General features: G+C 33.0%; 2 protein-coding genes across 7 annotated transcripts in view; both read right to left on the reverse strand.

Moving 5' to 3' along the window:
- Nucleotides 1–317: 317 nt before the first annotated feature.
- On the reverse strand, nt 318–1,515 carry LOC126737417 (pre-mRNA-splicing factor Syf2). Its single transcript, XM_050442316.1, has 2 exons — nt 969–1,515; nt 318–769 (listed from the first exon to the last, which is right to left on the reverse strand). The coding sequence occupies exons 1-2, from the start codon at nt 1,361–1,363 to the stop codon at nt 445–447; spliced, it is 720 nt and encodes a 239-aa protein (XP_050298273.1). The 5' UTR covers nt 1,364–1,515; the 3' UTR covers nt 318–444.
- Nucleotides 1,516–1,699: 184 nt separating this feature from the next.
- LOC126737109 (TGF-beta-activated kinase 1 and MAP3K7-binding protein 2) overlaps nt 1,700–13,396 on the reverse strand; it is a 34,941-nt gene continuing 23,244 nt past the window's right edge. For 2 of the 6 annotated variants that reach the window (XM_050441838.1, XM_050441842.1), the window contains 3 exons: nt 11,702–11,832; nt 9,787–9,874; nt 4,113–9,734 (listed from right to left, as the gene is read on the reverse strand). In XM_050441838.1, the coding sequence (XP_050297795.1) occupies nt 9,187–9,734; nt 9,787–9,874; nt 11,702–11,832 (767 nt within the window). In that variant the 3' untranslated portion in view covers nt 4,113–9,186. Of the gene's footprint in view, nt 1,934–2,211; nt 2,269–2,305; nt 3,222–4,112; nt 9,735–9,786; nt 9,875–11,701; nt 11,833–13,396 lie in introns of those variants that run through there. The other 4 variants (XM_050441839.1, XM_050441841.1, XM_050441840.1 and 1 more) reach the window with 4 other exon arrangements.

A 13,396-nucleotide genomic window follows, 5' to 3' on the forward strand; every position in this document is an offset into this window, starting at 1 on the left:
CTCACAAAACTATGGAGAAGTGGTTGCATACAAACTGATAGAAGTTCTTTTGACAAATCTGCTAGCGTCCTCTCGCTTGTCAACGGAAGCTTTGGTAACTAACTTGACAGTTTGACATGACTTGGACCAATCAAAATGGTAGAAAGTTGTGGCAAATTAAGGCGGGAAAGTCAAATTTCATTTGATAAGAAACCTTATAATTTTATTATTATCTAGAATCTTAACTAGAGAATTCATTCTTTGGAGTATTTTTTCCCCAACTCAAACTGAAACAATGAAAGGAACTCACATATTCTAAGGCAGAAAAAACAAGGCTATTGTAAGTAAAAAACTCTTTTTAATACAAGATAATCAATATATTTATACACTATAACTTATTAAATTAATTAACTAAAATTAAGGTCTTCTCTATAATAATATGTCCCAAGACAAAATTAGAAAACTTTACACAGCAGTTCCTCTCTCCAAATTTTGTTTAATCTCCACGGTATGCTCCCCATAAAATCTGTCCAATTTCTTATTAAATTTGGCATTTCTTTCATTAATGTAATCAATATCTGCATCATCATTATGCATTCTTCTCCTGGAATATTTGTTTCTTTTAGCAATTTGATCTTCAACACTCTTGACTAAATTGTCAATAGCTTGTGGTCGGTCTTCATGTAACCCATGCACAATAGTATTGGGACCGGCATAGAATGCTTCTCCATATTTCTCTTTTTGTTCTTCATATCTTTCCATATCTTTGGCCGGCATATTTTTAACCAATCTGCAAAAAAAAAGTGTAAAACTAGATTGAGTCTATAAATATTATCTGAATTGCTTGTTGTCGAAAATGTACAAGTCATTTTTGTATACTATATAGATTACACTACTAAATAGGCAGTCTAGTTTGGAATCCATTATCAAACCAAGATTCTCAACTTCATCATCAAGTGAAATGTGCCAGATCTATCCTTACAACTTACCTATTATACTGCCTGAAAGTGGCCGCTTCAAAATCAGAAAATCCCTGATCAGGATTTTTCTTTTTCTTCTTCTTTTCCAACCTCTCGGCCTCCAGGGCTGTCACATTTAAAAGTTTCGTTCTGTCGTAATCCTCCCCATTTTGGGCCGCATCCTCTCTCTCTTTCTGATCATTCAATATCCATTCTGCCCTTCTCTTACGAGCCTCCCAGTTTGCGGGCATTTTATTCCTGGCATCTTCTGCGACCACCTCTTGATGGTTATGGGTGCGGGCCTCGTTTCTGAGCCTGTGGAGTTCTCTGAGCCGTTTCATACGTTCCGCTTGCTGCTCGGCAAATGATTTTTTTGTTGCTGAAGAAGCCTGGGTTGTACTTTGGGATGGTTGTTCTGAACTCATGGTAAGTTTTGTCGAAATAGTTGTATGTTATATAAAATTTACTTTGTTGTTAAGTACTATCTTAATAATTATTTAAGATTTTGTTTATTAATTGTTTTTTCTATCCAACTTTCACCAAGTTAGTTCTAGTAATCTAACAAATGGGACGCGACACAAAAATATAGACTAATGCATCATTGTCATCTGTCACTATCAGGTGATAAATGACAGTTGTGAGTGACAAATGAATGACATTAAAATCGCGAAGTTGCCAAATTTTTCGCAACGCAAACTTTGACTATGAAAAGGGCTAGAGTTCAATAAATAATATTGGAGTAATGAATTAGAACACGTCCATATCAAAATAAGCTTTTTATTCAAAAAAATAAATAATAAATACAATATATACAATTTTACAACTTAAAAAAAAAAACAACAACGGCTATAATATGTTACAAATAATTGTAGATATTATGAGCAATTTTTCTAAATTAAAAAGTATAAAATTAAAGAGCATATCAGCATTTTTTTTTGAGTTTTGACGGCTCGAATGACGCTTCTGTTATCATAGAACCCAAGAGTGAGCAATACCTAAAAGAGACAAAATAGTTATCACATAAAGGCCTTGGAAATCCAGACGCAAATGAGGTAGTGACGTCAGAGGAATATTAAATTTATGTCAAGTACGCGTGCGGTGTGACGTCAGCAAATTGATGCTAAATGTCACCTGTCATAGTGACATAACTGACAGTCCCAGTAAGCTTACACTTTTCACCGCTAGATGGCTTGCTTGTTTGAGCACACTAAAGCAAACCTTTTTCAAATTGCGTTTTACATGCAAAATCACACACAACATCAATATATCTTACGTCTAGACAGTCTTGGAGTCACGTGAATATGAATGTTATCCCCCGGCGAGGCAGACACTGAAAATCACCGAAAAAAAAAAGAAAAAGACATAAATTAATATTCTTTTAAGTAATTTATATTTAAAACAATTAACAAATTTAAAAATAAATATTTACATACATATAAGTCGTTGTTTGACGCAGAAAAATGTTTTTAAAACAATGACTAGACGTGTACAAAATATTATTTAAATTTCGTGTTTAGTTTTTTTTGTCAAGTTTACCATACAGCTAAAAGTCAAACGGAATGTTTTTTTTTATATACAGGGTGATACAAAATCTTGGCAAAGCTTGATGATGGCCTCTCAAAGCCGAAACATCGTATACATTAATAGGCAATAGAAAAAGCTTTCCAAGAAAAGTCTTGCATTTGTTCAAACATTGAAATTTTTGTAGCACCTTGTACACTACCTAATAATGAATAGCCATCACATGTCATTCGAGGGTAAAACAATATAACGCTCGCAAGCAAATGATTTAAAGCATTTTTTTAATTAAAAATGTAATTTAGCTAAGGCTATACAGGGTGTCTCATAATTATGTTGATATGACTTATTTTAGCAGGCATTTTAACTTACTTATAATGTCCTTTACAGCCTAATAATATTAATTTTTGCCCACAATTATCCTTGTGACATCCTGTATAAGATTAGCGAAACCATAATTGTATTAAATATAGGTAAAGAGTATCTTCCCACATTACAGAGGTGCCTCTACCTCTGTAATATTAGTCTACTAGATGGTATTAGGAGTGCGAAGTCATAGAACTTCTGAGGATGGGTTTAAGGGTAAAAACGTTATTCTGGGTTAAATATTCTGGTATTTAGGACAGCTCTGGTTGAAGCGTTTTTTTTGATAATTTTCTTTGAAAATCCTCACAATTTGACTAAAAGTTTTAGTTAAAGAAACTGCATATTTTCCCCATTAATTTCACATAACAATGTTCCTTGAGAATCCACATATTCCACTGTCTAAAATATAAGAAAATCATGCCTGTACTGCCTGGAATTTTAAAAATATTTTATTGTAAGTGTCAATATTGATTCAGTCAATTATTCCAGGCAGCTTAGTTTAACCATTTTTTGATAATTAAAATCTAGCACTTCCTGATATACAAAAATGTAAAAACTGCCTATAATATTGAAAAATCACGCTTGTATTGCCTGGAATTGTAAAATAATTTTAACCCTTTACCGCATCATGTGCCATATATAACCCAAACTACAAAAATATTGTCTAAAATTAAGTTATATTCCTTTACTGCATACTGTATCATATTTGGAACGTACCCGCTTACACAGCAAAATGTACACATCGATAGTATTCAATTATGTTTACATTGGTTGCTTTTATTTTCAGTTATGTACACAAAGAAATTTTATGGTACTCTACAACATGTAGCTAATATAGACTCCGATGAAAGTGATGATCCAAAAAAGTTGTGTAAATTCAAAAATACAAACCAACCAAAATGATCCAGATTCAGAATCCGACTATTCATCTGATGACGATATGCCCCTATCAGAAATTCGAAAACGAATATCGAAGAATATTGAATGGCACTACCTTCGTGCCATCTATTGAAAAACGATAACGATATTCAATTTAGAGGTTGTCAGGATCTTCCGAATTCGATTCGTACGCTTGCAACTCCAGTAGAATACTTCAAATTCCTTTTCCCAAAAGAGCTCATAAGTTACATTATAGAGCAAAGTAATTTGTATAATATCCAGTGTCAACCACACAAGCCTGTCCATACAAAAAGTCATGAGATTGAACAGTTCATCGGAATCTGCATTTTGACTTCTCTAATACAGTTGCCTTCTACAAGAGATTATTGGAATGGTTCATTAGGCCATCCTGCTGTTTCTGAGGTTATTTGCTGCAATAGATTCGAGACGATAAAACGCTTTATTCATTTCAATGACAATAGTCAAATGATCCAAAGAGGTCAACCAGGTCACGATAAGTTATTCAAAATTAGACCTTTTTTTACCCAAATAAGAGAAAGACTACTATTGGTACCACGTGAGGAACACCTTGCTATAGACGAGCAAATCATTCCTACCAAAGCTAGAAGTCAACTAAAGCAATATAACCCTAAGAAACCTCACAAGTGGGGTTATAAGAAGCGGAATTTCATTCGGGTTCAGCTACGATTTCGACCTTTTTGCAGGATCCCAAAGCAACCTAGTTCCTAACGGGCGCCCCAATTTAGGAATGAGTAGTAATGTTGTAATAAGATTATCCGAGAGTGTTCCAAGGAATAACAACTATAAACTATTTTTTGACAATTGGTTTACTAGCATACCTTTGATGATTTCCTTACATAAAGAAGGGCTATTGCCTTTAGGGACAGTGAGAGCCAATCGTATACCATGTACATTACCATCTGAAAAAGATATGAAGAAAACTGGTCGCGGCACAATAAAAGAAAAAATATCTCGCATAGATAATGTGGATATTGCAACAGTGTCATGGTATGATAATAAAGTCGTGACCACCCTCTCTACCTATGTTGGTTCTGAACCTCGTGGTGAGAAAAAAAGATTTTTCAAAAAAGAAAACACTCATAAAATGATTGAATGCCCTAGAAGTGTTTTTGTTTACAATAATTATATGGGAGGCCTCGACCTTCTGGATGCCATATTGGGATTTTATAGGATTAAAATTCGATCAAAGAAATGGTATTTACACATATTTTTTCACATGTTGGATTTGTGTTGCGTAAATGCTTGTGGAGACGCAGCAATAAAGAATTTGACCTACCCCTTAAGGACTTCAAGCTGGCCATCGCTGATTCTTTATGCAATGCTAATAAAGAATATAAAAGAATATTAGGAAGACCTTCAGCAGAGGTTCAGACATTATATGCTATAAAAAAGAAGCGTGGACCTACCAAAGAAATTCCTCAACAAGAGGTGCGTCTTGATGGTATTGACCATTTACCAGAATGGAGTGAACAACAAAGATCAGGATGCAAGTTTCCATTGTGTGAATATAAATCTTTTGTGTCTTGTACGAAATGTAAAGTTTTCTTGTGTTTTAATAAAGACCGAAATTGTTTTTTGAGGTTCCACACTGAATAAATGATAATGTTGTTGCATAATGTTCCATATATGTCACTTTCCATTTTTTTGGTATTTTTTACATAAATAAAGCGTATTCCTCCATCCCTGGGAATTTTTTCGAAGAAAACAAAAAATTCATGCAGTAAAGGGTTAATTAAAATGTCGTTATTGATTCAATTAATTATTCCAGGCAGTTGAGCCTAATAACATTTAATAATTGAAATATGGAACTGCCTAAAATTCAGAAATGAAATCGACAGCTCCCTAAAATATTAGAAAATTATGCCTGTACTTCCTGAAATTAGAAAATAATTCTAATTTAAATATTATTATAAAAAAATATGTAATGAAAAGTTTTATTTAGCTTTTTGCTCTCAAGCTTTCCCTTTAATAAAATGATTTTAGTTGATTAGGGATAGTTCTCTTTTATGTTTTCAATTAACTCAGATACAAAGAGATATATACTGCTTCCAGGCATTTTAAAATCCATTTTTTATTACTATATAAGAGGGTTTTTATGGACTCACTTTTCTGATCCTCTCAAAAATTTCTCACAAAACCAATTTTTTCAAACCTTTTCTGATCTTTAGGTCTTTTTCTATTTTAATTGCGTGGAAGAGATGGAAATTATATAGGTTTCCAGGCAGTTAAATATCCCAAAAAACAATTCTTTTTTTCACAAGCATAGGAATTAATTTTTATCAGGCTTTCCTGATTGCCTGAAAGAGATTGAAATATTTTACTAATTCCAGGCAGTTAATCAGGTTATTGTTCATTTCCAGGGGAACGATAAGGAAAAAAATATAAAAACTTTAGTTATGCCTCTGTTAGGCTTAAGGATCATCCACTATAAACTCAGTCACATTTATTTGAATCAAAAAAGCCCTCTCTTCTCCTGAATGTATTGTGACGGCCTATTTTTTACACCCAACCCTTCCATTTTTTTCAAATGATCACCTAAACTATATGATTTTCGAATGTCATAGAATTTACAGTCTGGCAACATCAGATCGAGTCTTGTGAAATAAGTTACTAGTGCTGCCGGAAATTGTAAAATAATTCACACAAATCAATGGCGTAGAAGTTATTAGGGCTTCTATTTTTCAATTAATTATTCCAGGCAATTAAGGCTAATAATTTTTATATTTAAAATATCGTACTGCCTAAAATTAAAAAGAAAAATCATGCCTGTACTGCCTGGAATTGTAAAATAATTGACACGTAGAAGTTCTTCCATTTTTCAATTAAATATTCTAGGCAGTATATAAACCTGCACTAAAGTAAAACATCTTAGGCTTAACTGCCTAAAATACAATGACGTAATTTTTGGATGATTCGGCAGATTTACAGTCTGGCAACATCGGATCGAGTCTTGTCAAATAAGTTACTAGTGCTGCCGGAAATTGTAAAATAATTCACACAAATCAATGGCGTAGAAGTTATTAGGGCTTCTATTTTAGAATTAATTAGTCCAAACAATTAAGCCTAATAATTTTTATATTTAAAATATTGTACTGCCTAAAATTAAAAAGAAAAATCATGCCTGTACTGCCTGGAATCGTAAAATAATTGACACATAGAAGTTCTTCAATTTTTCAATTAAATAAATAACTGCATAATAATAAACCTGCACTAAAGTACCCGATAAGAAAAGTAAAATATCATAGGCTTAATTGCCTAAAATAGAATGACGTCATTTTTGGATGATTCGGCAGATTTACAGTCTGGCAACATCGGATCGAGTCTTGTCAAATAAGTTACTAGTGCTGCCAGAAATTGTAAAATAATTGACACAAATCAATGGCGTAGAAGTTATTAGGGCTTCTATTTTTCAATTAATTATTCCAGGCAATTAAGCCTAATCATTTTTATATTTAAAATATTGTACTGCCTTAAATTAAAAAGAAAAATCATGCCTGTACTGCCTGGAATTGTAAAATAATTGACACGTAGAAGTTCTTCCATTTTTCAATTAAATATTCTAGGCAGTTGAATAATAATAAACCTGCACCAAAGTAAAATATCTTAGGCTTAACTGCCTAAAATAAAATGACGTAATTTTTGGATGGTTCCGCAGATTTACAGTCTGGCAACATCGGATCGAGTCTTATCAAATAAGTTACTAGTGCTGCCGGAAATTGTAAAATAATTCACACAAATCAATGGCGTAGAAGTTATTAGGGCTTCTATTTTAGAATTAATTAGTCCAAACAATTAAGCCTAATAATTTTTATATTTAAAATATTGTACTGCCTAAAATTAAAAAGAAAAATCATGCCTGTACTGCCTGGAATCGTAAAATAATTGACACATAGAAGTTCTTCAATTTTTCAATTAAATAAATAACTGCATAATAATAAACCTGCACTAAAGTACCCGATAAGAAAAGTAAAATATCATAGGCTTAATTGCCTAAAATAGAATGACGTCATTTTTGGATGATTCGGTAGATTTACAGTCTGGCAACATCGGATCGAGTCTTGTCAAATAAGTTACTAGTGCTGCCGGGAATTGTAAAATAATTCACACAAATCAATGGCGTAGAAGTTATTAGGGCTTCTATTTTTTTAATTAATTATTATTCTAGGCAATTGAGTCATATAACTAAATTGAAGTGCTTGAAAATTAAAAACAAAAAAAAACCATGCCTAAACTGCCTTAAATAGCATTATTAACTGAATTAATTCTTCTAGGCAGTTGAGTCTAATAATTTTTTATAGTTAAACTACGAAACTGCCTAAAATATAATTCCTGTACTACCTCAGTCAATAGAATGTCAAAAATCAATGGCGTAGAAGTAATTTCATATTTGACAATTTCCGATATAATTTTTTTTGGATGATTTTCTTAGCAAATCCTCACAAGTTTTGTTGTTTGTGTTTTAATCAAAGAAACAGTACATTATCCTCATTAATTTTACATAAGAACGTTCATTGTACCTCAGACACTTTTAGAGTTACAGGCAATTTTGTCAACAAGGTCCAAGAGCTACAAAATGTTGCTACGTTTTATCTAACATCGACATTTTACCGCATAATTTAGGAATCACTTTAAATATGTTCTTAAATTTTTACATTAAAATAGAGAGTGATTCCTGAGGGTAAAAACTTGGTCGTACTTATTCACAAACTCTTATTTTGACAACTTCAGAGTTTTTTTGGTGCAAATCCTCACAATTTTCGTAAAAATATTTATTATTTTTTCAAGAGTTTCAGTCAAAGTTACTGCATCAATTTTACATAAACGCGTTCCTTCTACCTCAAAAACTTTTATAGTTTCTCGCAATTTTGTCAACAAAGTCCAAGAAATGTTGAAATGTATATTGTAGCATCGCATATAGGAAACACTTGAAACATTTTCTTGAGGTTTACATCACAATATAGAGAACTTTCTGAGGATGAGTAAAAACGTCCTCATTAAAACGATCTCCGATTCTAAACCAAATCTTAACCTAGAAACCTGCCAGTGGTAGAACAGGAGGCAATTGACATTTAGTATTTAGGAATATTCTTCGTACAATAAATAGATCATTCCTTACATTCCAAGAATACTTTTTAGTTTGATGTGAACATTCGTTCAATGTTCAAACTCCTTTGTATCATCTTGACGTCTAATAGTATGGTGCCTCGCAAGCCATTTAATTTTTTTTTTCGTGATAAAATAGTTTTTTGGACGCGCCATATTTCCTTTTTAATTAATACAAAGATTATCTGACAAAACGACCGTAACTTAAAAATTGAGCCTAAACTTACTTAAGGTGAAGCTATTGTAGCCTAAAAAAAAGCTAAACTGCTAAAGTCAATTCCAACCTATTCTCGCAGCCTAATAATAATACCGAGATCACTTTTATTAAACCCTCTCACTTCTAAACCCCACTCTGATCATTAACAGAAAACTGTAAAACATTCGGCGCCGACGAACTAGAAACCAGAGGAATTTGACCTTTATCAGTTTCATTATTATTATTATGGTTAATATCAAGCTTAAGCCTCCTAAGCATTTCAGAGGGACTGAGCGCTGATCCGCCGTCCCTAAAAACGCGCATACTTTGAGGATCAGCACTCACGCTCTTCTTCAACACGTTAGCGGACTTCTTAAAAATGTCAAAGGAGACGTCGATATTAGTCGGGTTAGGTAACACTCCGTCAATCGTATTCGCACCCGTACCGTGGAAGATTTGCGGCATTTCGCACTGTTCACATTTGTCCAGAGCCGGATGGTTAAGGAATGTGCATTTCGAACAGTTCCACGGTCTCCGGAACGGCACGCCACGTTCGGGAATCCCCGAGCGACGCATCATCGACGGAAGTTGGTGGGAGGCGGCCGGGGGCGGTGCTGGTGCCACCCGGTGGGGTCGGTGTTCGGGCCAAAGGGGCGGCCCGGTGTATATGTTGTTATAAAACTCCCCTGGGCCTGAAAAATCAATCGGTAGACTTAGGTTAAGTTACAGTTAAGTAGGTTTTACCTTCTAGAAGTTTACACTGGGAGTTGAGGTGTTTGATTTCCATTCGCAACTGTTTCTCGATTTCTTCTTCTGTCTTTCGTGTTGCGATCTAATTAATAAAAGGTGATGCACATCAATTTACAGGCAATTAATGTCAAACAAATTTAAAAAAAATAAGGCAATAGGTAGTTAGTTTACAGTATATAAGGCACATTAATTAAAAAAAAAAATATATAAGACTTTCTCAATTATGCTCACATTAAATTGACAATTTTTATGTGATATTTACCACTAATTTCAATTAACATTCTGCTTGACTTGTAGATCAACAGTCACTAATTTAACATAATTTCTGTGAAACACATATCAGGCTATAAAATGCAAATGTCAACTTTTAGTTTAATTTAACTTGAATTGTTTATCCTGAAATAGTATTATATACATTAGTTTTTTCGCTTCTTCCTGCACCTTCCTCTTCTGTTTGTTGCCTTTAGCATCCACATCGCGTTTTTTTTAATTGGAAAAGTAAATATTTGTGTTCAAATTAAAATATATTTTCCAAGGGTGCATCGCATAAGTCCTTTTTTATTTAAAGTGGGTTTATGTATCGGTTTTTTTAAAATGCAAACCCATTTGCCAGAAAATTTTGTTTTTCTGTGTTTTTTGAATTTTAACTTGATATAATCTACAAACACTCTGCTAAGGCCGTTCATAGGTTGGACAATGGAATTCTTTCCAAACAATTTTATAAAAAGGACTTTCATAAATATCTAGTAGAGTTTTTCATCTCCTGCTTAATAGATATACTGTGGATAATCTGTGAAGTTGAGTGCATTCAGATCATCTACGTACATTGCCTTAAGTGGTGCCCCCCAGTAGAGCAATCTTGCTCCATTTTTGGTATTGACAGTAAATTTCTACTTTTATGACATGAAAGTTTTTCTTCTTATTAAGAATTGTCATGACAGCATGATCTTGATAAGGTTTATAAATGGTGTGAAGTTAACAGACTCCCACTTAACCTTCAGAAATGTAAGAAAATTTCAACTTCTTTGCTCAAGGATGAGATTTGATGTTCATATAGATACATACCATCATAAGAACTTCTTTAACGACCCTAAGCTTCATTATAAGATCAACAGAAAACATAACTGGTTTTATTTAATTGGTGACATTTAGGAATCAATGTCATTTATGTTTGGTTTAAAGAAAAATATATATATTTTTTAAATTGTTGGTATATTAAGAATTAAGATTAGTCTAATTCAAAATTGTTTCAAGTTTGGCATTTAGATTCTATTTGGAACAAAACAATTATTCTATAATAAAGTGTTTTCATAATGAGATTTGAGATCCCATAGATGTTTTCACATTTTAAATGTTCAATTTGCTTAAAGTAAAGCCTTTTTTATAGAATTTGCAACATATAGAGTTTTAGGATCACAACAATAAAGCTGTTTTCTATCATTCCAGTTTGCTTAGTTTACACTTTTATTTATAACAAGTGATTTTCATTAAATTCAATCTCATTTGAGTGTTAAGATCTTTTGTTAATCACACAATTTCTTTGAGTTTTGATGATTTTTGGACACTTATGGCACCAATTTGGCCAAGAAAGACCCCGTATATAGAGCATGCAACTGGTTCAATGACATTCAATTGATGTTGATCTATTTGGCATGACTGAATAATTTCGAAGCTGTTCTTTCAGATAGAATTAGATTGTTAATTATTTTAAGCACTTAATGTACTACCTAGAATTAGTTTTATATTGCACCAGATAGTGAGTTTGATCTTGTAATTTGTTTTCTGTTGGACAATAAATCTTTGATTACACCCTTCTTTAATCTTAATGGGCATTACAATAAGTAAATTAGGCGATTAAATCACTAAATTTTTAAAGTACTTAATATGTTTGTTTAATAAAAACATTTACCTTTTGTAGTCTCTTTCTCTCAAGTTCTTCGACCTCCTGTCTCAGGACCACCAGCCTAGTATTGCCAGTCCTCAATTCTATCCTCATATTCTCTATCCGAGCTTGTTGTTTTAGGAGGACAGGAGTACTAACTAAATAGATAAATAATTAAAGCTGTGTGCATTTTCAGGGAAATTTAGGAAAAGGGAAGCAATTTACTTACAATAACCATGGGGGTTTTATTATTTATTTTTTAAAGTTTTTTGGAGACAATTCATGATAAGGAGACTGAACTTCAAAATTAAAATTACAATACTTTCTCAATATCATGGATAAACTACAGGCAACAGTATGTACCGAGAATGAGAGTTAGGTATTTCCTTTTAAGTAGCCTAATTTAGTAATAATAATTTTAATAACCTTGAAGGACCTTTAATAACTCATTATCATTAATTTATCACAAAGTAGGAAGCCTAATGAGGACATTGTACTATCCATTAGTACTACACAGGCATTCGAAAATCTTATCAAATCAAATGCGCTTCATTGTTATAAATAGGACTCACACGAACAAAGGTAGAAATAGGGATATTATAGTAAGTAACACACAATTTAAAAAGTAAAAATGTATAATGAAAGAACAGATTACATGCAGGTTGTAGTATAGGAATAAGTATAAGTGCTATTTAAAAAATTATCACAAGCAAGTAATAAGCTCCTCGAACAAGTGAACTTTGGACCGGTCTCCCAAAGAGCTTCAGGGAAGTGCAAGATGTAACAAGGTAAATGATTATACATCTTGATTCCTTTATATAAAAATGACTTTTTTCCAATGCTCAATGAGCTATTGGTACTAGAAAGTAAGAGGCATTGTGATTTTGTGATATAAACAAGGTCGATTTTTCTGTATAAAACTCAGTTTTTGTAAAACAAAAATAACGTCTGTGAGGTACTGGGTACAGGATCCTCCAAAAGAAATACCATATCCTCCTGGGACTTCAAACTATGGATAATTTAATGGGGAGAGAAGAAGAGATAATTAATGAAGAACTAGTAAGCAGCAGTGAGGAGGAAGAAAAAGAAGATATAATTCCTCTTAGTGTCCTGAGAGAAAACTTAAAAATGGCCAAGCAATCTGTGGATCCTAGAGCGAAAGTCCTAGAGAAGAGATGACACTTTTGCCCCTCCAAATTTTGAAGGCCCCTCTAGTGAATGCAGCGCAGAGCTCCGGTATGATTGGACTGCAAAATCGTATTTAGCCATGTACTTTGAAGATGAGTTATTCCAAAAAGTGTGTGATTACACAAATGCAAGGTACGTTGAACTTAAAGGAGTATTTCTTAAATTGACTCTTAATGAGATTAAACTTTTTTTTGGAATAGTTTGTTTGATGTCCTATCTAAAATATCCCAAAATCAGAATGTACTGGGCAAAAACCACTAAAGTTTCAGCTATTGCAGATACAATGACTCGAGATAGATTTTTTGCTATAAGAAGTAACCTTAAAATCGTCATTGATGGCAGCATCGCTGAAGAGGTACGCAGGTCTGACAAATTTTGGAAAGTACGTCCTATTATAAAAGCAGTATGGCAGAGGTGTTTGCAGCTACCTAGAGAGAAAGTGGTTGCTGTAGATGAACAGATGATCCCATTTACAGGGACTTGTAAAATGAAGCAGTTCATTAGAGGAAAGCCAAATCCAGAGGGCTTGAAAAA

This window comes from Anthonomus grandis, chromosome 6 (assembly GCF_022605725.1).
Source record: "Anthonomus grandis grandis chromosome 6, icAntGran1.3, whole genome shotgun sequence".
NCBI classification, from domain to species: Eukaryota; Metazoa; Arthropoda; class Insecta; order Coleoptera; family Curculionidae; genus Anthonomus; species Anthonomus grandis.